At 44.0% G+C, this 25,265-nt stretch overlaps 2 protein-coding genes across 4 annotated transcripts in view; both read left to right on the top strand.

The window, feature by feature from the left end:
* Nucleotides 1-10,035: 10,035 nt before the first annotated feature.
* Nucleotides 10,036-25,265, top strand: part of LOC132455223 (E3 ubiquitin-protein ligase TRIM39-like) — a 36,189-nt gene continuing 20,959 nt past the window's right edge. Inside the window, exons 1-3 of one of the 3 annotated variants that reach the window (XR_009525131.1) lie at nucleotides 10,036-10,448; nucleotides 10,556-10,756; nucleotides 11,114-11,222. The gene's annotated coding sequence lies outside the window, so the exon portion shown is untranslated. Of the gene's footprint in view, nucleotides 10,449-10,555; nucleotides 11,223-25,265 lie in introns of those variants that run through there. The other 2 variants (XR_009525130.1, XM_060049051.1) reach the window with 2 other exon arrangements.
* LOC132455276 (uncharacterized) lies at nucleotides 18,709-23,101 on the top strand. Its single transcript, XM_060049112.1, has 6 exons — nucleotides 18,709-18,901; nucleotides 19,019-19,304; nucleotides 19,575-19,711; nucleotides 20,762-20,981; nucleotides 22,210-22,379; nucleotides 22,678-23,101. Exons 1-6 carry the CDS (start codon nucleotides 18,835-18,837, stop codon nucleotides 22,746-22,748), a joined length of 951 nt encoding a protein of 316 aa, XP_059905095.1. The 5' UTR covers nucleotides 18,709-18,834; the 3' UTR covers nucleotides 22,749-23,101.

A 25,265-nucleotide genomic window follows, 5' to 3' on the forward strand; every position in this document is an offset into this window, starting at 1 on the left:
AGTCTTAAAAGTAGCATGGTTGTGTGGTCAGCTCCTGCCTTATCAGAAGAAGTTGCCTGGAACTAAATGCTAAATGGACTGTTGCTACTCTGCTTTCTCCATCGCTCTCTGACCACGGGTAGGCCTACGTGAATCGGAATTACAAGCAAAATCAAGAAAATGTAATAATAATAATAATAATGCATTTAATTTAGAGGCGCCTTTCAAGACACCCAAGGTCACCTTCCAGAGCATGTAGTCATCATAAATCGTTTAAAAAACAAGAAATGGTGGAATTTTTTTTAATAAATAAACATAATAAATAAAAGATGTTTAAAAATATTTATATTTTGTCCAGTTGCGCTAAAATGAACATATTGAATCGTCTTTGATTTCAGAACAGATGTAGTAAGGTTAAGCCACTAAAGTCAAAAGCCTAGTGCTACCCATGCTTACACGAACGTGAAGCTTACCTCAAACTTAAAAACGTATCTAAGTAGCTTGCAGTCGTCACCCTACCACTCCAAATGTAAAACCGACGTTTACAAATATGCAACAATGGTCAGAAAAGTACTTGTGTTTTTTAATTTATATTTACCATTCAATATTGCAATCGCTGCAGGAAGTCCCATTGAAGAACACGGCAGCGCGGCCTGTTTTTGAACTATACAGGCTTACATGAACCACGTGACCACCCTGCCGGCGAGATCAGAGAGTGTCGCAACTCTTCTCTCTCATGGCTCTGGCACAAGCCATCAGAGAATGTCTAATATGAGTAGACGGGCTCTGAAGCCATGGGCACAAGCCCCCAGGAAAATTCAAGAGAGTCTAGCTGCAGACATCCACCCACACGCTCCGGACATCCACCCACAGGCACTTCCGCTGCAGACAGAAACATCCACCCACACGCCGGAATTCGGATAATAAAAAAAAAAAATCGGAAAATAAAATAAAAATCGGGCGTTACGATGTGTTTACATAAATGAAAGGGCGTTAAGTAATGTGTTTACATAAATGAACGAAATAAATTAAGTTATAAAATCGGATAAACGCTTCCGGTTTTGGACAGAAGACCTGACACTCGCTGTTTACTTTAAGCTGGAGCTTATGGCTCTTCTCTTTCTGTAAATACACACACCTTATTCAGATTCCCACTGTGTTATACTGCAATCATCTCAATTTAATATTTGATCGGACACAAACTGATACTCGTATTGTAAAGCTGAAGGGCATCAGAGATTGAGGCTAATAATTATTTTAAATACTATGTATGAGTGGACAGGAATAGTTAGAACAATTCCCCTTTAGCTTCACCTTTTCTGACATATTTATATTAGGTCTAGCTATGTTACATTCTGTTGTCTTAATATCATAAGGTTCGACTGCATTCCAACATAATTTATCATATGTTATTAGCACTTTTGCATTCCTAAATTCTTACTCTGAACCATCATTCATTTAATATCTGGCTCTAATTGTCTATAATATTGTCTTACCTTGTGCTGCTGGACCACCTTATTTGCCCATATTTAAATCCGACAAACTCAAGTCTGTGTTTTAACTTAGCTCTGTGTGTAACCAAAGTGAATAAGTAAAGTCATACAAAAAATCAATACATTGTAAACGTTATAACACTTTATCAAGAACACTCAACAGATAACTGAACTCAGAACCTCAACACACACACACACACACACACACACACACACACACACACGCGCGCGCGCGCGCGCGCGTGTGTGTGTGTGTGTGTGTGTGTGTGTGTGTGTGTGTGTGTGTGTGTGTGTGTGTGTGTGTGTGTGTGTGTGTGTGTGTGTGTGTGTGTGTTTTTTTCTATGTTTTTCTTATAGAAAGTTAATTTACAGTGCGGGCATTTTCCTTTTTTCAAACCGGTTGTACTTTTACTCTGGGCAGCAGAGACGGCAGAGGAAGACACAACAGTTGAAGCTTGGGGAGAAGGAGCAGTCGGAGCTGGAGAGGTGGTGGCTGTCTTGACTGTGATGGGGTTTTGATTGGATGTATGGACGGCAGCGGAGGTGGAGGGACTGTCTTGCGTGTTTGTGCAGGACTTCAGGTGTAGATCCATAACCGACTTCCTGATGATCGTTTTGCCACAAAGGGGGCAATGATAATGTCCCCCATCCCTGCAGCTGAGGTTGCACCTGCATATCTTTTTATCTAAGATCAATGCAGGCAAAAGATAGAGGAAAATGAGTCAGTGACTTATAAAAGTAAGCAGACACACATTCATAAATATTGTCTACAGACATATACACATATATTCTTATATTCTTTCTACACACATACATATATCACCTTTAAATGTAATGGAATGTTTTATGTGGGATTCCAGGTGGCACTGAAGCTTCGTGTTGATGGTTGGTTTGAAAGTTGGGCATAGGGGGCAGTGGAAAAGTGTGCAGCAAGTTGTGCAGCGTTTGACTTCTGGCTTTGAATCATCCGTAAAAATCGAGTGATGCATCTACAAAAGACAGAAAAAAAATGTTACAATTTATGTTTTAATTGTAGAAAAAATTAAGATCAGAGACGATAAATTCTCACAGCACAGCAAACTATTTAAAGGGCGGTAATTCAGTAGTGGTTGTAGTCTAGACAAATTAGTCCCATCAGAGCATCAACTTTAACTATTATTGGCATATAATTAATGATGAGATATATTTCTACCTCATACTGAACTTTACATCTGTTTCTCTCTCTCATTATATGTTTTATTAACTGTCTGAGCCCCAGCACCCTATTGACTGGGGGACATTGAACATTTAGAATCTGAGACAGGATAGTAGGCTATTACATAACAGTAATTCATTAACCTTTATCCGTTTTATTACATTTTTGATCTCTTTTACCCCTTTTAACTGAACTAAGTGCTATGATCTCTATAAACAGATTGTATGAACTAAACAGGCAGATCGAATATTTAACGATCGATTTTGTCTATAGAATGATATCACACTTCTCAGCCACCGCTGCGGAGATGAACAGCTGATAGGTGCAACTCTAGTTAAAGCGAAACGAGCTGCGTCAATTCAATTCGTGGTAATTATTTTATTACAACTTAACTCGGTTACGACGGAGTATTAGGGCCACACGTGAAGAAAAAAAATATTTTTGCCGTGACGAGATTAAAATCGACACGTCGACTTTAATGTCCACATGTCGACATTAAACTCAAAACGTTGAGAATCAAGTTGAAACATCATATCGACTTTAATCTCGACGTGTCCATTTTCCGTTCCTCTGTCAGCACGCAGACGCTCCGGGCATCCTCCCAAGCGTTCAGCGGATGACACGAAGTAGTCGGGAATAACCCTGGGGTCATTGTTTGTGGTGTAGGCCTCCATCCAAACAATATAGCGACTAAAACCGTCAATGCAACCACTGATGGCAATGCCGCACTACTACAGCGGATGACTACTTCGTGTCATCCGCTGCTAAAGAGATTAAAGTCGGCATGAAAATTCAACTTTATTCTGGACATTTCGAGTTTAATGTCGACGTGTCGATTTTAATCTCGTCACGGCAAAATATTTTTTTTCTTCGTGGGGCCCTAATACTCCGTCGTAGTTTTGGACTACAGATGACTGTCAAAAGTCCAAATCTTAAAATCGTTTATGCTCCCAACACATCGACAAATCTAAAATCGTTTAATAAGACCGACTATAGGCTACACAGCGTTTGCAAAAAACATTTGCCTATTTTACAAAAATGACACCTAGCTAGCGTTTGCCACCATCAGTGTGGATTAAAACAACAAATGCTTCATATTGGTGTAACGTTCTGTTATTTGTTTGATGAAAAAATCTAAACTTAATGAAACTAATAGATCGGAAAAGAAATGCAAGTCTCGTGCATTTATAATTGTATCGCTGTGTTTTGAATAGTCACCTACCATAACCTCCAAGTGCAGCTGAGCCGAACGTCACATCTTCGAGCAGTGAGTCCCGTTGTTACACCGAATTCTGCGACCCACCGAAAAGTGTGACCCGAGGGGGCGCTGTTGAATAATGTGCAAATCGCGCTCCAGACATCCACCAGCACGCAATTTCCGGCGTGTGGGTGGATGTTTCTGTCTGCAGCGGAAGTGCCTGTGGGTGGATGTTTGGAGCGTGTGGGTGGATGTCTGCAGCCAGACCCCTCTCGGAAAACTGCATACTTCCGCAATCCTCCAGTGCTCAGCGGCCAAGCCTGGTATTGCAGCTGTTTAAGCGGGCTGTGGACGGGTCCCTCAAATCATGGGACCTAGAAGTAGATATCTCCGTTCACTCCAATACAAGTGGGGAACAGGAATGTGTCTCCGCAAAAAATGTCTGGATAACAATCAAAGGCTCATAATTACCTTCATGCCATGTCCTAAAAAAATTTAAGTTTTTTCTTTTCAAAACGCCACCTCAAGCGTTTTATTAGCTGTTATCTCGCTGGGGAAGAGGGGTGTGCAGCTGAAAGGAGTCGTAGTGAAACAAATGGCATCCGAGAGGGCCTATAGGCGGCTGCATATATGAAAAAAAAACACCTAACCTCAAAAAAATTCTAACAAAAGGTTTCTCAGCTATTTCTTGTAGTATTAGGTGTCCTTAGTAACATACTAAAAGTTTACCAAAGTTTGACCACTAGAAAGTTGTAAATTTCAAGATGGCGTCCAAGATGGGCAGGAAGTCCTTGAAATATCCTAACTGCTTCATTTTTTTACCTAGCAAAGTAATCTTGGTGTCTAATCCCATGTTTTTTGGGTCTAGGAATTCATTGGAGGTGTTTAAATTGCCCTGGCATAATTATATACCTATGGAATACATGATTTTATGAGATTACTAGGGCTGTAACGGTACACCAATCTCACAATTTGGTTTGTATCACAATGTTTGACCCACAGTTCGATACATAGGCCTACCTTAATGTTTTGTTTTTTTTTTGGGGGGGGGGGGGGGCATGTGCAAGACTTTTAAGTCTAGGAAAACATTGATATTGAGATGATCAGTCAACTTGACTTTTTGTGGGTGAGGAGACAAGCCGAAAGATTGCAGGAATAGGACAAGCAATTGTCCAGGCAGCACGACCATGTGCTGTGGTAGCTCCATTACAACTTGGCCTTGCAGTGCAGGCACATCATATGTATCGATCACAATTCCTGGTGGATACCCTTCATGGAATGGGATTTGCTTCATCATACAAGGAAGTTTTGCGTTTTGAAAAGAATGCAGCAGATTCAGTTGCCCCAGATATGTTAGCGGATGACATAGATGTGTTGGACATGACACTTCTTTTTGCTGGTGACAATGTTGACCACAACATCCTTGTGGTCAAGGATGGTAAGGGGACCTTCCACGGAATGGGAATCATAGCAGCAATCACTCCAGGGCGAAAAAAGGACCATATCATTCCAAGGAGACACATTACCAACATAGATTTTGCAGGGCAAAGTAAAATCCCAATCATCGAATATCGCTTTGCGAAACATGTGCGCCAAACCATTGCGTTCAACAACCTCCCAACACTTATCAACTGTGACAGAACAGTTGATGTCCTGTGGGAGCTCTCACTGACCTTCAAACAAGAAACCCCTGGGTGGCAGGGAATGATGGATATCATTCATCAAGGACTAGAACATCCAGGCCAATCATCAGTTGTGTTCCTGCCAATGATTGACCTGTACTCTGGAGACAAAACGTGTATTTTGTCCACCTTGGATTTTGTTTGTGACCTGGCTATCAAACACAAAGCTCCAACAATTATTACGTTTGATCAGCCATTGTACTGGAAAGCAGCAGAGATCATCATGGATGCACCACAGAGTAGTCCCCTGAAAAGCATAGTCTTAATGCTTGGAGGTTTTCATACTTTTATGAACCTACTTGGTGCAATAGGCGCACTGATGGAAGGAACAGGACTCAGGAATATTATGGAAGTTGTCTATGGATCAAATGCCGTCCAGCACATGATGACTGGAAAGTCAGTGCAAAGAGCTTTTCGTGGACATTTGCTGGTGGACAGATGTCTCAATCACATGGTTGTGTCAGAGCTGCAGGAGGATGACTCACAGTTTGAGTCCTTGGTGAACCAAGCTGAAGAGATGTATTCATCTATGGTAGCGAAAGAAAAAACTTTGGAGAGTGCTGCAGCATCAGATATGCTGAACAAAATCAAGGAAAAGGTGGACACGAAGAGGTCAGACCTTAGCACAAGGTCTGACCTCCGGCTGTGGGTGAACTAGAAGATGCTATCAGAAGATGCTGCAGACAGCCCGAGCTCTGATTAAAGCAGATCGTACAGGATCTTGGAAGATTCACTTGCGCACAATGTTGGACTGTCTGCCAATATTTGCCGCCGCTGGGCACTACAACTACCTGAAATCAGCATATTTCTACCTCCAAGAAATGTGCCAACTCGACACCAGACACCCTGATGTACTTGACAAGTTTTCCAGGGGTTTCCATGTGATCCGCCGCAGCAACCAGTTCTGGGCAGGCCTTAGCTCTGACCTTGTCATCGAGCAGACACTGATGAGATCCTTGAAAAGCAGTGGAGGCTTGACCCATGGAAGTGGAATGACTGACGAAATGCGAGCATTGTGGACCATGTCTACACCCATCACATCGGAATACAACCACGCCATGCAGGAATTTAATGACCTCACATACACGACCAGCGAGCAGCACCGAGAATCCTCTGAAGCAAGGATAAAAAGAGATCATTCTGATCTAGAAAAGATCAAGGAAAAGCTTAGCTCTTGCACACCATTCTCTCCAGACCCATCCCTGAGAAACATAGTAACTGGTGTTGTTGCCAAAGAGGAGGTGAATGTGCATGAGTTGGAGACTGTTGGCATTGGCAATGAGATCATTGAAAAGATGATTGGAAAACCTGTTTTCGGAATATCCTTCAAACGGAAAGACCGGGCAAAAACCCTTGCAGATGACTCCAGTTTCAAAGTTGCCCAAGACCGAACCATTGATCCTGCTTTGCTGTTCCAACAGTTCCTGATCATGTCGAAAACTGGGCAGTTTTCACTGGAAGATGTAATGAGCTATGAGCTCTGCTCATTTCCTGCAGCCCTGTTTGAAGGCAGGGAAATCTTCCGTAAAGCCAACAAGCCCCAACTAGTGCAGGCTATCATTGAGTTCTCAAGCAAGAAATAAAACAAAACTGTCCTGGATTCCATCCCAGCAACTGAGCATTATGTCCTTGATGGTGGTTCCCTGGTTCACCGCTTGGCATGGAAAAAGGGTGACAGTTACGGTGCCATTGCACAGTCATATGCAGACTTTACCATACGCCTTTACGGTAAAGCAACAGTCGTTTTTGATGGTTATAGAGAAGGTCCATCCACAAAGACAATACGCATCAGAGACATGGTGAAAACACTCACCCCATTGTTAACTTCAATGCAGAGACTGAGTTTGTGGGAAGAAAGGATGATTTCCTTTCCAGATCTTGCAACAAACGAGGACTTATCCATCTTATGACGAGGAGCTGGAGAAGAAGGGCTGCTCTGTTATCAATGCTCCAGGTGACGCAGACGTGGACATTGTCAAAGCTGCAGTCAAGGCCTCAGAACATCAGCCCACAACCTTCATAGGGGAGGATACAGATTTACAAATTCTTCTCCTCTTCTATGCTGGGACGAAAAATAGAGGCCTCTATTTTCGTTCAGACAAGTCCAAAGCTACTAAGGTGTACAACAGTGAGATGAAACAAGTCCTGGATAGTGACTTGTGTTCCCAGTTGCTGTTTGTTCACGCCTTCACAGGATGTGATACAACTTCACGCATTTTTAGTGTTGGCAAACAGACAGCATTCCAGAAACTTGTGAATGGCGAGTCAACCATCCAGTCCTGTGCAAATGTGTTTCTGCTCAAACATCAAGCAAGGAATGTCATAGAGGACCATGGGACCAAGGCAATGGCAGTGTTGTTTGGCGGAAAGAGTAGCGATTCACTTGCCTCTTTGCGTTACAATCTTTTTAGCAAGAAAATCGCCACTGCCAAATCATTTGTTGGCCCAGAACGTCTGCCTCCAACTGAGTCCGCAACCAAATACCACTGCCAAAGGGTTTACTTCCAGATCATGGTGTGGATTGGAAAGGAAGGTGACCTGAACCCAGTGGTTTGGGGATGGAAACTGGTGGACAACCGATTCCTGCCAGTTATGACTAGTAAGACTGCTGCCCCAGAAAGCCTCCTGCAGATGATACACTATAATTGCACAACTGCCTGCAAAACACAACGGTGCAGTTGCAGGGCATATGGACTACCATGCATGCCTGCTTGTGGACCATGTCAAATTGGGAATTGTGAGAATCACTATAATCAACCTCAATTGGAGGAAGAGTGTGACGACTAATGTGCAATTACTTAAGGGGAATTTGACTTATTTTTCGCATATATATGCTTGTAACCAATTACTTTAATGTATAAATGTACTTGTTTTCCCTTATCTATCATGCAAATATGCTAATTTGAATATTAAATGGCCAAAACATGTATCAGGCACCAGTATTCCTGGTCTAGGAGGTTAACAAAGGAGTAATGGTCATTTTAAAGGACCTGACGGCGGCCATTTTGAAAATGGGGCCTTTCTTGGAGTCAAACTTTGGTAAACTTTTAGTATGTTTTTAAGTACATCTGATACTACTGTAAACCACTGAGAAACCTTTTGTTAGAATTTTTTTGAGGTCAAGTCATATTTGCAGCTGACTACTAGTTCAGTGCTTCGTTAACGTGTCCGATTTTTGGACTGGTTCATCTGCTGCTCAATAACTCTCACGGTCCTCTGCTTGCGATCATTGTGATTCATCATGTATTGATCAATTTATTCAAAAGATCCAAAGACAAAGAACAGGTGCATTACGGTATAATTTTATAATGTTGTTGGACCGGAGTGGGGGAGTGGGCTCGCATGCGTTCTATATTTCTGCATCCGGTACGTCACGGACTAGGCCACGTGTCTTGGCCCCATAACGCGGAAGCAAATCGCTCCTGTATGTTACCCTGCGCCACTGAGCAGTTTGTATAGGAATGAATGGGCGGCCAGTCCGTGGTCCATCCTTTATTATGTCCATGCTCTTGGTGCGTTCGAGTATTCTCTGCGAACCGACTCGGATCTCGGATCTGATGCCACGCCCACACTTCAAGCGTTTTATTATTTCGCTCGGTCGTTGGAGGAAAACATGGACGCCACCCGGAAAGCTGTTCGGAAAGCTGTCGCGGTAGCATTGGCAGAGGACCAGGCGATCCAATAAAAGTAGGCTATAGGCCATAGTCAAGTCAAGTCAAGTTTATTTATTTAGCACATTTAAAACAACAGTAGTTGACCAAAGTGCTGTACACAAATACAATATATTTGTGTACATAGGCAGAGATACGGACGCAGTAAGGTATTGCAGTAATACGAGTGATTGAAATTACCATTTAAACCACCAAAGTGGTCCAAGCACATTGAAAACAGTTCATACTTCAAGTCACAATGGGCGCAGCCATCTTGAATTCTGTCTCGGAATTTCGCTCGGTCATCACTGAGTTCAACCGAGATGGCGAGATCGCCGTCCTCGGAAAAGGGGCGTGTTTGTGCGTGTCGCTAGGCAACGTCCTCGGACCTCCGAGACGGATGAATATTAAAACGCACCATATGGCAGCATCTTTAGACGGATGAGGAAGCCGGAGCCAATACGTCATAGGCCACGCCCACTGGATACAAACGCAGCGCGGGAGTCAGATGAGGTCAGGATAGGAACATATGGCCGTCCCGTTGCTAGAACACGGCAGCGCCAAACATTTCACTGACGAGTCCATCACATCCGATTTTCACACTGTCCCTGGCATGTTAAGAGCTACCCATAATGCACTAATGCGACATTGTTAAATGCCAGGGCAGATATGAAGTTTGTTTTGTCATTATTTCTGTTAGGCATTCTCCTGACTTGACCTGTTTGATTAAGTTGATTAAATAAAAATCCCCCGACTGACCAGACTGTATCGCTGTCTGCTGCTCTCAGCTCTGCTGCTCGTGTGTGCACTGTGCGCGTGCACATCAGGGAGAGTTCCTACAGCAGCGTATAGCGCCAATAAACAGCTCTTTGCTATTTCCGTCGAAAATCGCATCAGGGTTGGAAAGTATTCGTGGAAATACGGGAAACCCGGGTCGATCAACGCCGGTTAATCAGGGTTACAGTCGCAAATCCCCACTAAATCACCACAATGTCTCTCGTTCTGCAACGGCTCTCTTTTAACTCAGACAGAAGAGAACACACATCAACGCATTTGAAGAGGCCGACCAGGTGAATGAATGTAGTGCACTCACGTACCTCGGGGGCGGAGCCAGGTGTTAGGGTAGGAGGGGAGAGGACGTCAGGTTGAGGAAACGAAACCTAAAGAGCCACAACGTGGAAGCAGTTCTCTCTTTCGGGAGATAGTAACTAACACGCATTAAATAGTCTGACAGACAGAAAAAACAACAAGGTGAGTAAAGCAGCACAACTATGAGATAAGTTAAAACCGCTTTTGCCGTTATGGAATAACAAATATAATGGGATTGCTCAATACATACATTTGTCGTCTGTGTCTAGGAATGTCCTGTGCCAACACTTCCTGGTCTGAGCCTCTCGAACTGAAGATGGTCCAGCAGTATGAAGTAGATGTGACTCTGGATCCTGATACAGCTCATCACTGGCTCATCCTGTCTGAGGATGGGAAACAAGTACATGATGGCGGGAATCCTCCCAGACAACTTGGAAAACTCCCAGACAACCCTAAGAGATTTACAAATGGTACATATGTCCTCACGAGGCAGAGCTTCTCCTCAGGGAGATTTTACTTTGAGGTCCAGGTTAAAGACAATACTCAATGGTGTTTAGGAGTGGCCAGAGAGTCCATCAACAGAAAAGGGGATATCAGATTATCCCCTGAGACAGGATACTGGTTTCTTAACTACTACAAGGATGGGTTGGTATTCGGAGATAACCCTGATGTCCGTCTCCCTCTGAGAGCTGAGCTCCAGAAGGTGGGGGTGTTTGTTGATTATGATGAGGGTCTGGTCTCCTTCTATGATGTGGAAGCCAGGGTTCATATCTACTCTGCTACTGGCTACACCTTCAGTGAGCCTCTCTATCCATTCCTCTGCCCAGGTCCCCACAAATATGAAGGTACAAACTCTGCCCCCCTGATCATCACACCTGTCAATCAAACAGACTAGGACCTTTGTTAGATAATAAAATATTCAAACATCCAAAACAACTAATGTTGTATCATGAATTAGAATCTCTACTATGTGAGATCTGAGAAAACTCCATTAATGTTGTACTGCTTTCATTTAACAAGGAGAATTTCAGTAGTGAAGCCTGACTATTATAAATTATTGCCCATTATAACCCACATTATATACCCAACATTATACTGCTATAAAATTGTCAATGGCTGCAGCTGCGTCAAACATGTTTTGAGGTTATACGTGTATGTGTATATCATAATCATCTAAACATTACTAGTAGTTTATACTTCAGAATCATGAATGAAAACACAATCTGATGAGGCGATCACTTTTAATGTCCACCATACTACAACACAATGGTCACAGTGACTACATGTAACGATTCCCCCCATGTGTGAGTACCGTGACTTTGTCTCGTCATCTCTCCTCCTCTCCCTCCTCTCATCTTAGTTTCTCCTCCCTTCCCCTCCTCCTCCCTCCCTCCCCCCCTCCTCCTCCCTCCCCCTACCCATCCTTTCTTTTTCCTTCACCCCTCCTTCCGCCTCCAACTCCACCCTTTCTCCTCCCCTTCCTCTTCCTACCCCTCCCGTCCCTCAACACCTCCACTCACACCCTTCCTCTCCTCCTCCCCTACATAACTCCTCCTCCCCCTCCTCCTCCTCCTCCTCCTCCTCCTCCTTCCCCTCCTCCTCTCTCCCCCTCCTCCTCCTCCTCCTCCTCCTCCTTCCCCTCCTCCTCTCTCCCCCTCCTCCCCCTCCTCCTCCTCCTCTCTCCTCCTCCTCCCCCTCCTCCTCTCTCCCCCTCCTCCTCCTCCTCCTCCTCCTCCTCCTCCTCAGCGGGCCCCCATGGTGCTCTCCAAGAAACCCAACAACATGTCCTCGGCCGGGGTCAACTACAGCCCCGACCTCAGCTGTCCACCAACCTCCCCCTACACACACACACACACACACACACACACACACACACACACACACACAGGTGCATGCACGCGCACACACATTTTTGTTTATTCATCTTTTTTTGCCTTTACCTTTATGCCTTCACCTTGTCTGGACAGGTTTGTGTGTGTGTGTGTGTGTGTGTGTGTGTGTGTGTGTGTGTGTAGGCACGTACGTGCCCCTGTGTTAATGTGTATGTGCCCCTGTGTTTGTGTGTGTGTGTGTGTGTATGTCCGTGCCGGTGTCTAACAGATATATAGTGATGAGGGGGAGATAATGTATTTTAATTAACCAAAGCTAGCTCCCTGAATGGGGAACTAAACAGTTACTTTATGTAGTTTGTGTTTTAATTTTGTTTCTGTATGTTTTGTTTCTATCACGGGGAACAAGGCGCTGAACGCTGGTCCTCGTTCCTCTGTATACAGTGATCCTATTGGCTTATCTTATCCTGGACCTTTCTGTTAGGCATTCTCCTGACTTGACCTGTTTTATTAAGTTGAATAAAGGCAAAAACATTTTGAACAACAAGGAATGTTGAGTTAATACACGTCACAACGAATGTGAAACGTGTTCCCTGTGTGTGTGTGTGTGTGTGTGTGTGTGTGTGTGTGTGTGTGTTGTGGCAACCCCTTTCGTCGGCGGCGGGGATTCGGGAATTAATGAATGAAGCAGGGTTGCGGTGCAACGGGTTTTATTTTAAGTCCAGTCACAAAAAGGGAAATCATTCACAAACTAAGGTTCTTCCGTAATCGGGAATAAGGGTGCGGTACCTCCTGGTCCAGCCCTTCCTCGGGGTCGGCGACTCGGCGGGGAAACAGCACCTGACGCCTCCGGCTTACTCCTGGGGCGGGGGGGAAACGTTCTGTTTAGTAACGTCGGGTCAACAACACGTCTCTTCCCGGTCAGCCCACTCTCCCGTCTGCTCCGTCCCCAGCCCTTAAAGCTCCTCTCTCGTCCTCGTCCCCCAGGTGCCCCCGATGTTCTTGATTGCCTGGGCCCGCTTGATGCTCCCTCTAGTGCAGCTGGGTGGAGGGGGAGGTATTTTCCTTCCACCACCCGTCCACGGGGAGGGTGCTGAAGCGGCTGGCCCCTGGCCAATGGCGTGGGGTTGCCACAGTGTGTGTGTGTGTGTGTGTGTGTGTGTGTGTGTGTGTGTGTGTGTGTGTGTGTGTGTGTGTGTGTGTGTGTGTGTGTGTGTGTGTGTGTGTGTGTGTATGACCCACTTTTACCAGCAGGGCGTTAACTAGTTCTTCAAACAGGGAAAACTTTCCTAAAGCGAAAGGAAATCCCCCACTGGCCAGACTGCATCGCCGTCTGCTGCTCGCGTGTAAATGCACGTGCACATCGGGGAGTTTCTACAGCTGCGTAGAACCCTTGCATGTGTTCAAGGTATTGTAACAAAAACTTCGAGTTGTGTTACTTTGGTCTAAGCATGTGTCTGTAGTGTTCAATCAATTGGCAAAAACTGCAATCATTGTTACGCATAAAGATGATTTGTGTACAAACTTCAACAGTAAGCATATTTTCGATTTGTTTAGTCAAATATTGTTAAGCACATGTCAGTGTGGGCGTGTCTGTGGAGGATGGCTGGTTGAGGCAGCCTCACCTGGCTGAATCTGATTGGACTCTGGGGGTGGCTGAGGCTGCACACCTGTTGCACATTGAGTAATCAGTCGGCACCGTTAATTTAAGTGTATTCATTTAAAGTGTAATTCTGGGGAAAATTGAACCCAGGGTCTTTGTTTTGGAATGCATACACATCAATTAAGCCCTCCAGATGCTTTTCTCATTGAAAATCAAGTATAGCGTTTGCCCGGTGCAATATTTAGCTTCCATGTTATTGATTAGTGGCACCACGAAAGCTTAAAATAAGGCATTTAACCACTAATATTGATCAAAATAGCGCCAAACCTCAGCAGTAGCATGATTAGGGTCCCTACACATAAAACCAAAGCATCGACAACTTAGTTAGTGTACCGGGAGTTTATTAAAAAATACTGTTTTCCAAGTCTGAGCCTTACCGTTGGGTCCATGTTTCCAATAAATCCACACAAGTCGATTACCTGCTATCATAAATAATATAATAGTGGCGCCATCAAATTTAACTTAACAATCTACCCTCTTGGAATTGACATGAGAGATCATCTGATTAACGTTAGCAGAGCCCGTTTCTTTGACGTTAACGGTAGTCATTTCCCCTGGAATCGGTTGTTGGCACTATGGTCCTAAAGATGGCCGCCACAACAAAAAGGTCACGTGATTGATACCCATGTATAGGTTGAAGAACAGTGAACTGAATGATGATGATGATGATGATGATGATGATGATGATGAAGATGAAGGTGAAAAGAAAATCGGCATTCTAGTGAATTCTTACGGACGTGATAACCATATAAGAAGGAGACGGATTAATGTAAAAAATATATATAAATATATTGACAAAAATCCATTGACATACAATAGTTTTATCTTCCTATGTGTGTAGCTATAGCATATAAGCATTGTAATCTGATAGCAGGGCTGCTCTCTGCCTATTCACGGGAATGACATGCTTTTATTTATTGGTCAAGATCCTGTAAATAATGTAATTCAAATTAGAAGAGTCTCTCTCTCTCTCTCTCTCGAATTTGAAAGTGGTTTCCTCTGTGCCTTTGCCTTTTTCTTTGCTTTTTTTTTCACAATGAAATTCCGATGTGTTTTTAAATCGTGGGCTTTGTTTGACCTTCACTGTTCATTAAATAAACAAAATACATGTGATCATCCCATCTTTGTCCACTGGGTGGTACTTTAGAGTAGGATTTAACTTTTGCTCAGGTGAGCGATGCGACATCCCCCCAGAGAGTGTATTCCCTGTAACTTGACTGCATTGTTTGGACACTATTAAATCCCTATATTGTCCCCTCGCTTAAGGTGAGGACCCAAGTGGGGCCACCAGCTGCGAACCAATTACAAGAGACAAGCAAGTGTTCTTGGTCCCCCTCGTGTGTACCCAAGGTGAGCTCTGTCTGTCTTCACTTCACTACCCTTTTCTTGGACTCAGTTGTTCCAAGAACAACTGACTTTTATGGCCTCTTTCACAAGCACACAATTTGGGTAGGCCTACTGTCAGTTATATCGCAATTTATTAAAGGGGATATATTAAGAAAACAACACTCTTCCTGGGATTTGGGTTTTGGGTCTCTGGTGCCCCCACACGCATTCAAACTTTGAAAAAAGTCTGTAGATGATTATTTGAGTGAGATATGTATTTCTGAAAGTACCTGGCCTACAGTTACCAAAAGTGAGTCAGAAGTGAGTCAGTTTCGGCGCCCCCTCCTACGTAAGAAGGGGCTACATTTGAATATTACCTCCCACTTTCCCACCCCCCTCCAAGCAGAGCATAGCTACGATTTTGTGGACCAGCCGATGACCGCTGGGAGGAGGTGTTCACGCGTTTCAGAAGCAGGGATATTCCATACAATAATAGATGTCTAATTTGTCAGTTTTCCATGTGATTGCCTGGCATGGAGTCGGGCGGAGCTGCGGACTGCCGCCGAGCCCCCCCCGCCAGAGCTGCGGACTGCCGCCGAGCTCCCCCCCCGCCAGAGCTGCCGGACTGCCGCCAGAGCTCCCCCCCGCCAGAGCTGCGGACTGCCGCCGAGCTCCCCCCCCGCCAGAGCTGCGGACTGCCGCCGAGCTCCCCCCGCCAGAGCTGCGGACTGCCGCCAGAGCAAGAAAAAAAAAAAAATAGATGCAAATGACGGTATCCGGTAAATAGAGAGAGACCCATACTGTGTCTGGGAATGCATGCTTAATTGCGACACAGACCTACGGACACCTTTGGGCCAATGATAGGCCACGTTTCATAAAAACCAGGCTACATCACCAGCCTAGATTAGGACATTAAAGAAATTGTGACTATCTTTTAAACAAGCCAACAGTACAGAAGTGTGCCAAACAACGGCAAGCAATGGAAATGGCCTGAGCAGCCATGGATGTATTCATATTGACTTTGTGAAAAAGGGGGAATATTAGTTGATTCTTGTCAGTAGTGACTTCCGGTCAGTAATGTGGTCAGTAATGATCTTACTCACACTAACCAGAGGTCTAAATAATGAGTAGTAAAACCTCCTGTGTGTTCCCCTGTGTGTTTTTATACAGATCTACTGGTGTATAACATTTTAAGTCAGCCCCGTACAATCCAGCCTCAAACGGACTGGCAGAAATATTCAACCAGTCACATAACATACTGTATGGCCTGGGTATGGGTATTCACTACAAGGCTGCCTTCATTTAACGTTGCTGCAATTCTACAGGATCACACCGTCAACCAAAATGGGAAAATCTCTCTGTATCCTCTTTTCAAAAATGTTACTAAGCTGTGTCCGGAAAGAACTAAATTTTAAGCACAGATGCAAAATAAAACAATTTGACCTCAGCCAAATAGGAAGGTGTTGGTTTGCATTTCAGGGGAGAGGATGAGAGCATAGCAGGTGTTGAGTGCATAATTTTTTTTATCACATTGTGGTACCAATTACTCAATACTTTTTCAAATATTTAATTTAATATCTATTAATTTTATTCTGTAATGGGAGACAATGTGATTCCCGTGAATCAATCCTTTTTATCTTTAACCATTATTCAAACATTTAACAAATCATCACATTTTTTATCTTTATGCATATTGAAACAGATTTTCGATATTTTTCACACTTGTTTGGATTCCACAGTTTTAGTTTTGTTCCCACTTTGTATATTTCCCATCGTCTCATTGACCTCTGTTGAGCCCTTTAGAGCGTGTGACGCAGCAGGTACCTTGAATTAGGCCCCAGTACCAATGGTGCCTTTTTACGGCCCTTTACCCTGTAATAAAACCCTGTAATTCAGTTGTAAAAAAAAAAGTAAAAACTTTCCTCATTGTTATTTATGTAGCACACACTGCACACAACATAAATAATATGGATAGGGCCTAAAACATTTTTTTGTTTGGTTCCGGTTTCCGACCGACCCTGTCAATTTATGTGCGACCCAAATTATTTTATGAGCTTTACAAAAAAAATAAAATAATAATAATAATAATTTTTTGGATGCAAACTATAATTACGTTTTGGTACAGCACCTCTTCATTCTGTACAAGGATGAGCGAATTTTCTCGTTTTTAAATAAAAACAACCTACCTATCATTCGCTGCAGCTGGAAAAAATAAAATAAAAAAATAAAATAAATTCCCTACCTACCCATGACCTCAACTGACAACCAACAGGAACCAAACTTTTTTTTTTTTTTTTGGCCTAGCAATGCAAGCTCCATGCTGGTGATGCTCGACCCCAGCGCTGCCTTCAACACAGTGGACCACAGCATTCTTCTTCCTCATCTCGAACACGATGTTGTCATCAAAGGTTCTGGTCCTCGCTGGATTAGATTTGATCTCACAAATTATAACAAATTTTTTTCCCTGCTGAAGAATCAGCATCAAAGGGGTCATCACTATTATACCTGTTAAGCCCTTTGTAACTGTGATTAAGGGCTTGCCTACAAACAAAATCAGATTGAGTTTGTGAACATGAGCCAACATGACTTTGACTTGAATAAGGGAAGCCTCAGCCACAACAATGGGTATGTTCGACTATAATTCCCGTTGTTGTGTTCACATAATGTTTTACTAGGCCCCATCGTCACGTCAGAAGATGCAACACCATTGCTGCGCTGCACACGGCTCTGTTTTTAGAGCCAGTTTTGTTGAGTTTCATCTAGACGCCTGTGTGCCAGGACAGGTGGCTGTGGTGCGTTGTGTGCGTTCGGTCCATGACCCTTTCTCCCCCAGACCTACCAGATCAACTGATTTCCTCACCACCACTGCCCTTCCACACCCTGCCCTTCCACACCTTCCCCAGTCAACCCTTCTTTCATATAATATGCTTGAAGTACGCTGCCTGTCGGCAGATGTATTTGCAAATGAGAGCCTTTGTTTGAATGAAGGAAAATGGACAATAGATGTAAATACGTCACACATCCAAGAAGGAGCGCAGGGCTCTGCTGGTGGTGAGCAGGCTGTCATCTTCAAACTGGAGGCACAACGTTAATCAGATCTCCGGCACCTCTGTACTCGCGACCTCCTCATTGGTTGAATTCCACAGATTATAATAATATGATGTAAGTTATAGTTAGTTATCCAGAGTAAATTATCCATTATCCTCTCTTTGATCTGATTATTCGATTTATACAGGGGGTTGTGTAGAGGCTAGCATCAGCCATTGTCGGTCACTGAGGATTTTGTTTCTACAGCACCATGGGGTCCAGTCGTCTCATCTGCAGTTTCATCGGTAAGTATTCCACTCATCACTGCTCTATTTATCATCGAGTCCGTTTTATTGAATTAAGTTCAATTAACCAGCCACATAATGGAAACGCATGTTTGACAGTTAAATATTTTGGGATTTGGGGTATGTGATATCTCAAATAATGAAGAATAACAGCAGTAACATTTACATCTAAATTATTAAGTGCTAATGCAAGATGAGACAAGGCAGTACCCTCTCTGTCGTCATTTTACGATAGGTAGTATTGGTATTCTTCCTTTAAATAGTAATATTAGATTGTTACAATTGTTGTCTTTGTTCAGTTATTTAGCAAGTTATTTATTAGTAATATACAGCAGCATTAGCATTTCCTCGTAGATTGCTTTCCAATCAGAGAACACCCTGTCCTGGTTTTATCCCTGATGTACCGATCATGTATTGTCTCACCAGGTGTTCTCATCCACCTGCGGGAGTCACCTGGATGTTCAGGTATTTACATGTGGGGCTGAAGCAAGTTATCCAAACATACCAGTATTTTCATGTGTTTTTGAAGAGTGAAACGCAACTTGACTAAACTCTGCTGTGTGGTTTCACTCGCTCTAAAAGCTGCATCCAGCATTGACGTGCCGCTGAGGGGCTCGGCCGTTCAGTCTTCCACCTACTCGAGCAGGAGCGCTGAATGGGCCATCGATGAGAGCTGCAGCCCTCTTGGGGAGCACAGCTGCACTCACACCTATCAGACGGACAAACCGTGGTGGAGGCTCCAGCTGGACGGTGTGCACAGGGTGTCGGTGATCGAGATCACTAATCGGAACGAATATCGGAAGAGGCTCGACGGCGTGGAAATACACATTGGCAATTCACTGGTGAACAACGGCAACGACAACCCGAGGTGAGTCACTATGCAACTTCCGACTAGGCTTTAATCCCCTGGAAACACTGTGATCCTTTTTAACTAGCCTGATGTCATTTAAAACTGTTTTCTCTAAACAGCAGCCCTATTTTAGTTGCAGTGATAAAGTGTGGTTGATTACTACGTTGACGATGATACAAGACATATAACTACGTAAAAATATATATGAATGAACGAGTTTGGTTTCTGTATTCTGAGGCCTACCTTCACCGGGCGACTGTATCATCTCTCTTGCTCTCTCTCCCTCAGGTGTGCCATCATCCACGATGTCCCCGACGGCTTGACTCAGACTGTCCATTGCTGGGGAATGGAAGGAATGTATGTCAACTTCTACAAGCCCATCAACTACACATACTTGACGTTGTGTGAGGTCAAAGTGTACGGAGGTAGGAACCCATTCTATCGATCCATGGCATCATTGGTGTGGGGATGGGTGTATAAGTGCACCTGTGGGTTAGGGTAACACGGTTTCCGGTTATACCCGTGCGGTGTGCGAACTCATCCCTGTTTAATATTAGGCAAAGCGACTGTACGGCGACTGTCATTGGGAGGCGTTTTGGCAAATTAAAATGTAGCCTATTGCTTACATCATCAACTTGTGTTCATGCTAAACATGATTTTTATTGCATTAGAAATATGTAACATACATATTATATATATAACATGCATAGCGTAACAATATTATGTTTGTTTTGAAAAGGAGTTACAAAGTTGAGTGTGTATGGGTTGTCGTGTGGGAAAGATGATAGCCAATCGGGAGCCATGCTGGCTGCTAATCAGTAGCCACTGCAGACGAAGCAGAAGTGTAAACTGTCTGTTTTCACATGAATGGTCGAAGAAACCTCATAGCCCTTCACATCAGTGGGAGTTCAAGTGTGCTGAGATTTGACTGTGGCCGTCCCTTTTTGTTTGGAGAAAAATTAATGTGGAGTCAACTGTCTGAAGATTTAGTTTTGCCGTAGGCCTACATAAAGTGTTTCTAAACGTCCCACACAAGGGATTAATTTAGCGTCGCTATGACGCTTTTTAACATTTGTGTCTACCAAAGGCCTTAAAGGGGTGATATCATGCTTTTTCGACTTTTTCCCTTTGATTTAGATTGTTATATGTATGTACTGTATGCATGTTTTATGTCTGCTAAACTAGAAAAACGAGCCAGGGGGAGTATTCTTGCCCACCGAGAGAGACGCTGAAATCGGTTTTTCAGAAATGAAAAAGTGTGAGAATAGTATGGGGTATTTCTAACATACATGCAAGTAACCCTATTCTAGTTGTACCCCCAAATGCAATTATTGACCACAAAAAAGCATTATATGGGATCTTTAGTAGAATATTAGGGAGGGATTAGGTGTTTCTTTCTCAAAGTTGCCTTAATGTACACTTACAGGGCTAAGAGTGTAAATCCCTCACCCCAACGCTGTCTTTTGGTTCCCTAGAGTTGGCCCCCCCTCCACCCTCCATCAGCACTCCGGGGCTGGGGATGAACGTCACCCTGGTGGGGAAGCGGTTGTGCTGGTCAGACGCCCTGTTCTACTGCAGAGACTATCACTGGGACCTGCTGACTCTCAGGGGCCCGGTGGAGCAGGAGATAGTTGACCACCTGGTGGCTCGCGCCCCCTTCCCACTAACCAGCCATCTCTGGGTGGGCCTGCGCAGGTACTGGCCAGGCCTTATGGCTCAGTTATGGTTCCACGTTGACGCAACGCCAGGGGGTTTACGGACCAATTACATCCTTGCGGACCCTCCCTGCGTCCACCGCGAGGACCGGACGTGCGCCTCCCAAAAATGTTAACCTCGCATCGAGGCGACGCAGCAGCGAGGGCTGTGATTGGTCCGCTCACTTAAACCCGACGCAGACCAGAAAGAGGTTCCCGACCAGTGATGGACTGGGATTAAAAAACGGCCCTGGCATTTTCACCCACCAGCGGCCCACACGGGGACGCGCACGTACGCGCGTGCCCGCAACACACAGATATAACTTCACATGCACGGAAATAACACGCATTGGTCTGTTTGTTCAGTGTCTTGAACATTAGTGCTAGCGCTGGTGCTACTAGCTAAAGCTGCACATGGCGGCTTAAAAAACCAATCGGTCAGTTACGCGCATTTTTCACTGTCAGCCAACAGTAATTTCCTGGATTTCGCTCTCTTTGTCTCCGCTCCTCCCTTCTATCGCTTAATTCCTTGATTCAGTTCATACTCATAGTAACCTCAGCAGACTCTGGTATCTTCCAACTTTCAACTTCCAACAACCCCCTAAACGCAGACGCGGTCTGATTCGGTTTTGATATTCCCAGGAGTCATGTAACTTTTGTAAACCAATAATAAAATTAAAAATACAGGCAGATTTATTTGTATTTCAGATTCAAACAATGCACTTTTTGATTGAATAAGGCTCCAAAATAATGTAGACCGATGTAAATATTAAGGGCAATCATGACTGACACTCATATCTGGTATAAATACTGTTCGTTTCCTATAATGTAGCATGAATAGGATTTAGATTTAGAGACAAATGGCTAATTTGAAGCTGTTTAACACTGGACGCTTGATAGTGGGCCAAGAGACAATGTGGGGCCGCGTTGCGACGAAGCGGCGGCGCAAACCCGACAAGCATGCCGCCCCGTGATTGGCCGGCCCAAACGGCCCACGAGAGGCCGCGGCCCTTCATGGCATCTGCCCGAATGCCAGACCGTCGTTACGTTGCGTTGAGCCATAATTAAGCCTAAAGTGTCTTTCATGCAAAAAAAGTCTGTCGTTATGATCATCTGTGTGTCCATCTGATCACTTAGTCTTCTATCAATTACCATGAAAATAAGCAAAGCTCAACATTTGTCTTTGCTATTCCACCCAGGTAACACTTTAACCCTTTCCATGTGTGTAGGTCTATTCAAGGAAGCTCTTGGTTTTGGATGTCCGGTGACCCAATGGACTTCACCCAGTGGGACGAGGCCTCACAGGAGTCCAGCCCCTGTGGGGGCATTTCCAGCTTGGAACGTTCCACATGGAGGCAACGCTTTTGTGGGGAACATCTTAACTTCATCTGTTTCACAGGTTGGTGTCTAGTCTATAGAGCCAAAACCAGGACCTTCTTACAATCTGCAGGCATGCCCCAACTTCTGTGACATACACACCAGTGTGACATACAACTCTCAAAGAAGATCCTAGTTTTCAGTTAACTTCTTTGAATGTCTGACATGATTCATAGTTTGAAACAGTAACAGGTTGAAGCTTCCTTTTTGGGAAAATCTCTCAAGAACTAAGCTCCACCTAGAAGTACGAATGAGGAGTGAAATTAGCTCTATGTCTTTTACACAACCTTTATTAACCTTCTTGTATCTATTGTTCGCAGGTCCGACCGAAGGAGGGAAGAAGGTGCGCTTCTATAGTACGACAAGGGTGAAACCAACTTGTAAAAACTAGGTTGGTCTCATTGGAGAATGCAGCTACTGATTCCCATGTAATCCTAAAAAGGGAAGATTCTGAATGCTTTAGCACAGAGCTTGTCTGTGGTAGCTAGCCAGATCTGCATTTTGTTAACAAACTAACAGAAGATATATATCCATGGAATTAGTGCTGTAATAGCTTGAACGTGTAAACGCGTAGAAGTAAAACATTTACTTTAGAATGTAATCAATGAACATCAGTATGAGCAGATGTAGGTGACGTTGCATTATTTCTTTGATTTGAAACGTGGAGATTGTGAGAAGAGGCTATCAAAACACTAAATAAAATATTTGTCAGGTTTTATTTCTGTGTCTTGAAAATACTTGAATAAAGAGAACAACTTAGTTTCCTTTGTTAAGTTATTGAATGTCTCAACTGTTTTTAAAAAATAAATGTCGTTAGAATACATATTTGAATATCAAAGGTTTTGTATACTAGGTTATAACTGCTGCCATGTTGTTGGATGAAGGGGGTTTCTTCTTTGGTTTAACTCCCGTTACGACACGGGAAGTCTGGAAGTTGAGCTGTAATGTGGCTTGAAGACCTGGATGGTCCTTGGTCCACTTTATCAGATCGTGGTCTCTATGTATCTAAATGTATGTAAACAGTATGTATAGATAATCTCTACATCGATATCTTTTTCTCTTCATTTATTTTGATCAGCCGTTCTGCTAAGAGTCTTCTGCAGACTCGTACTCTAAAACATTTAGTCTGGGAGATAAGCCTAATATAACTGCCAGTGTTGACTCAATATCAAATCACATACCATAATAGCACTTATAACCTGGACACAAAGAGAGGGGGTTGCTTTTATAAAGACTGTGGTGAAAATACCAGCCTCAGTTTATGGAGGATCCCTCTTCTGGGCTCTGTCTCTGGGTTCCTTCCCTCTGGGTTTTAAGCGGAGAGTTTCCTTGTCCTATAGAGGGCTTAGGGCTCTCCCCTCTTTCTGCCTGCCTGCCTGCCTGCCTGCCTGCCTGCCCGCCCGTCCGTCCGCCCGTCCGTCCGTCCGTCCGTCTGTCTGTCTGTCCGTCCGTCCGTCCGTCTGTCCATACATCTAACATGGAAATATCGTAGATATTTGTTTCTGCAGCCTCAGATTGAGTATTTTTTCAAGTTGTGCAATGTATCAAACACTGTGTGTGTGTGTGTGTGTGTGTGTGTGTGTGTGTGTGTGTGTGTGTGTGTGTGTGTGTGTGCGTGTGTGTGTGTGTGTGTGTGTGTGTGTGTGTGTGTGTGTCTGTGTGCGTGTGTGTGGACTAGTATTCCGCTCTTACGTCCCCCCCCAGAGTGGACCCACTCCTGATGAGTGGGTCTCCATTTCCCATCAGGCAGAAATGTTGCAGGGATAGCCAGATAACAAGGACCTTAACAGCTTCATTGATACCAGGTGTCAGCATTGTGCACATTTAATGAAACTTCCCCAAAGGAAAGTAAGGTCCCCAAAGGTAACGTTGATCCGTTTGTGTATTTGTGTACAGCTGAAGACCCCAAAAGTGACATTACAATTATTTGTCCCCAATGGTAAAAAATGTTATTCAACAAAGGTTGTTTAAAACTAACAGATTTGTATAATCTGGGGACTCCCAGCAATATTTTACACTTGCCTGTATCCCTCTAAACCAGGCATCTCCAAACGGCGGACCGCGGTCCGGGTCCGGACAAGTGACGGTCCTATCCGGACCCATGACCAATTTAAATTTTTTTTTTTTTGATTTCACTATTCAAAGCATGATTAGCTTAGTAAAATCATTTCTTACTGAAATACAAATTGAAAGGCAGAATAGTCTGTCGTACAGCATAAAAACAGCAAAAAGCAATGATCTTCACAGAGAGAAGATCATGCACTCACCGAACTCCCCCCCCCCTCCCTCCGTCTGTCACGGCATGTGCGTAATAGCGTCACTCAAAAAATAGCCAATCAAATATTTTGTTTACCGGAAGAGCGATTTGGAATGAGAAAATGGCTTTCTCGAAAAAAGGAAAGTTGACCCCGAAAACAGACTTTTTAAAGATGAATGGACTGACCAATACTTGTTCATTGTTGTGTCTTTTATGTGTTGAAACCGTGGCGCTGATAAATATTAAGCGGCGTTACGAATCCAAACACAGATCCTTCGAGGAAAAGTATCCCCAGAAGTCAGAAGTAAGAGCGTGGAAAATATCCGAGCTGAGAGCTCAGTATGAGAGGTCTACGCGTGTCGTCACACTCATTGACAGGCCAGCAACGTGCAAATGAATGCTCAATTAAGATTGCATGGATTTTGGGGCAACATAAAAAAACTTTCAGTGACAACTGTTGTGAAGGAGTGCTTGAACGCCGCTGCCGAGACGTTACTTGAAGGTAAACAAAGGGATTAATTGTGGGAAAAAATAAAGCGAATCCCAATGTGAGCTGCAACGACAACCAGAAAATCCGAAATGTTATCAGATGACACACTGTCACAGCTTCATGCGGCTGTTCAGAGTGCCCCATCCTTAGCCATTGATGAG

Source organism: Gadus macrocephalus, chromosome 4 (genome assembly GCF_031168955.1).
Source record: "Gadus macrocephalus chromosome 4, ASM3116895v1".
Classification (NCBI taxonomy): domain Eukaryota; kingdom Metazoa; phylum Chordata; class Actinopteri; order Gadiformes; family Gadidae; genus Gadus; species Gadus macrocephalus.

Excerpts from the sequence above, each read along its gene's own strand:
- LOC132455276 (XM_060049112.1), top strand. The coding sequence starts at position 18,835 with ATGTACCGATCATGTATTGTCTCACCAGGTGTTCTCATCCACCTGCGG. Across the intron at positions 19,305-19,574 it reads AACGGCAACGACAACCCGAG|GTGTGCCATCATCCACGATG; the intron begins GTGAGTCACTAT and ends TCTCTCCCTCAG. Across the intron at positions 20,982-22,209 it reads CTCTGGGTGGGCCTGCGCAG|GTCTATTCAAGGAAGCTCTT; the intron begins GTACTGGCCAGG and ends CCATGTGTGTAG.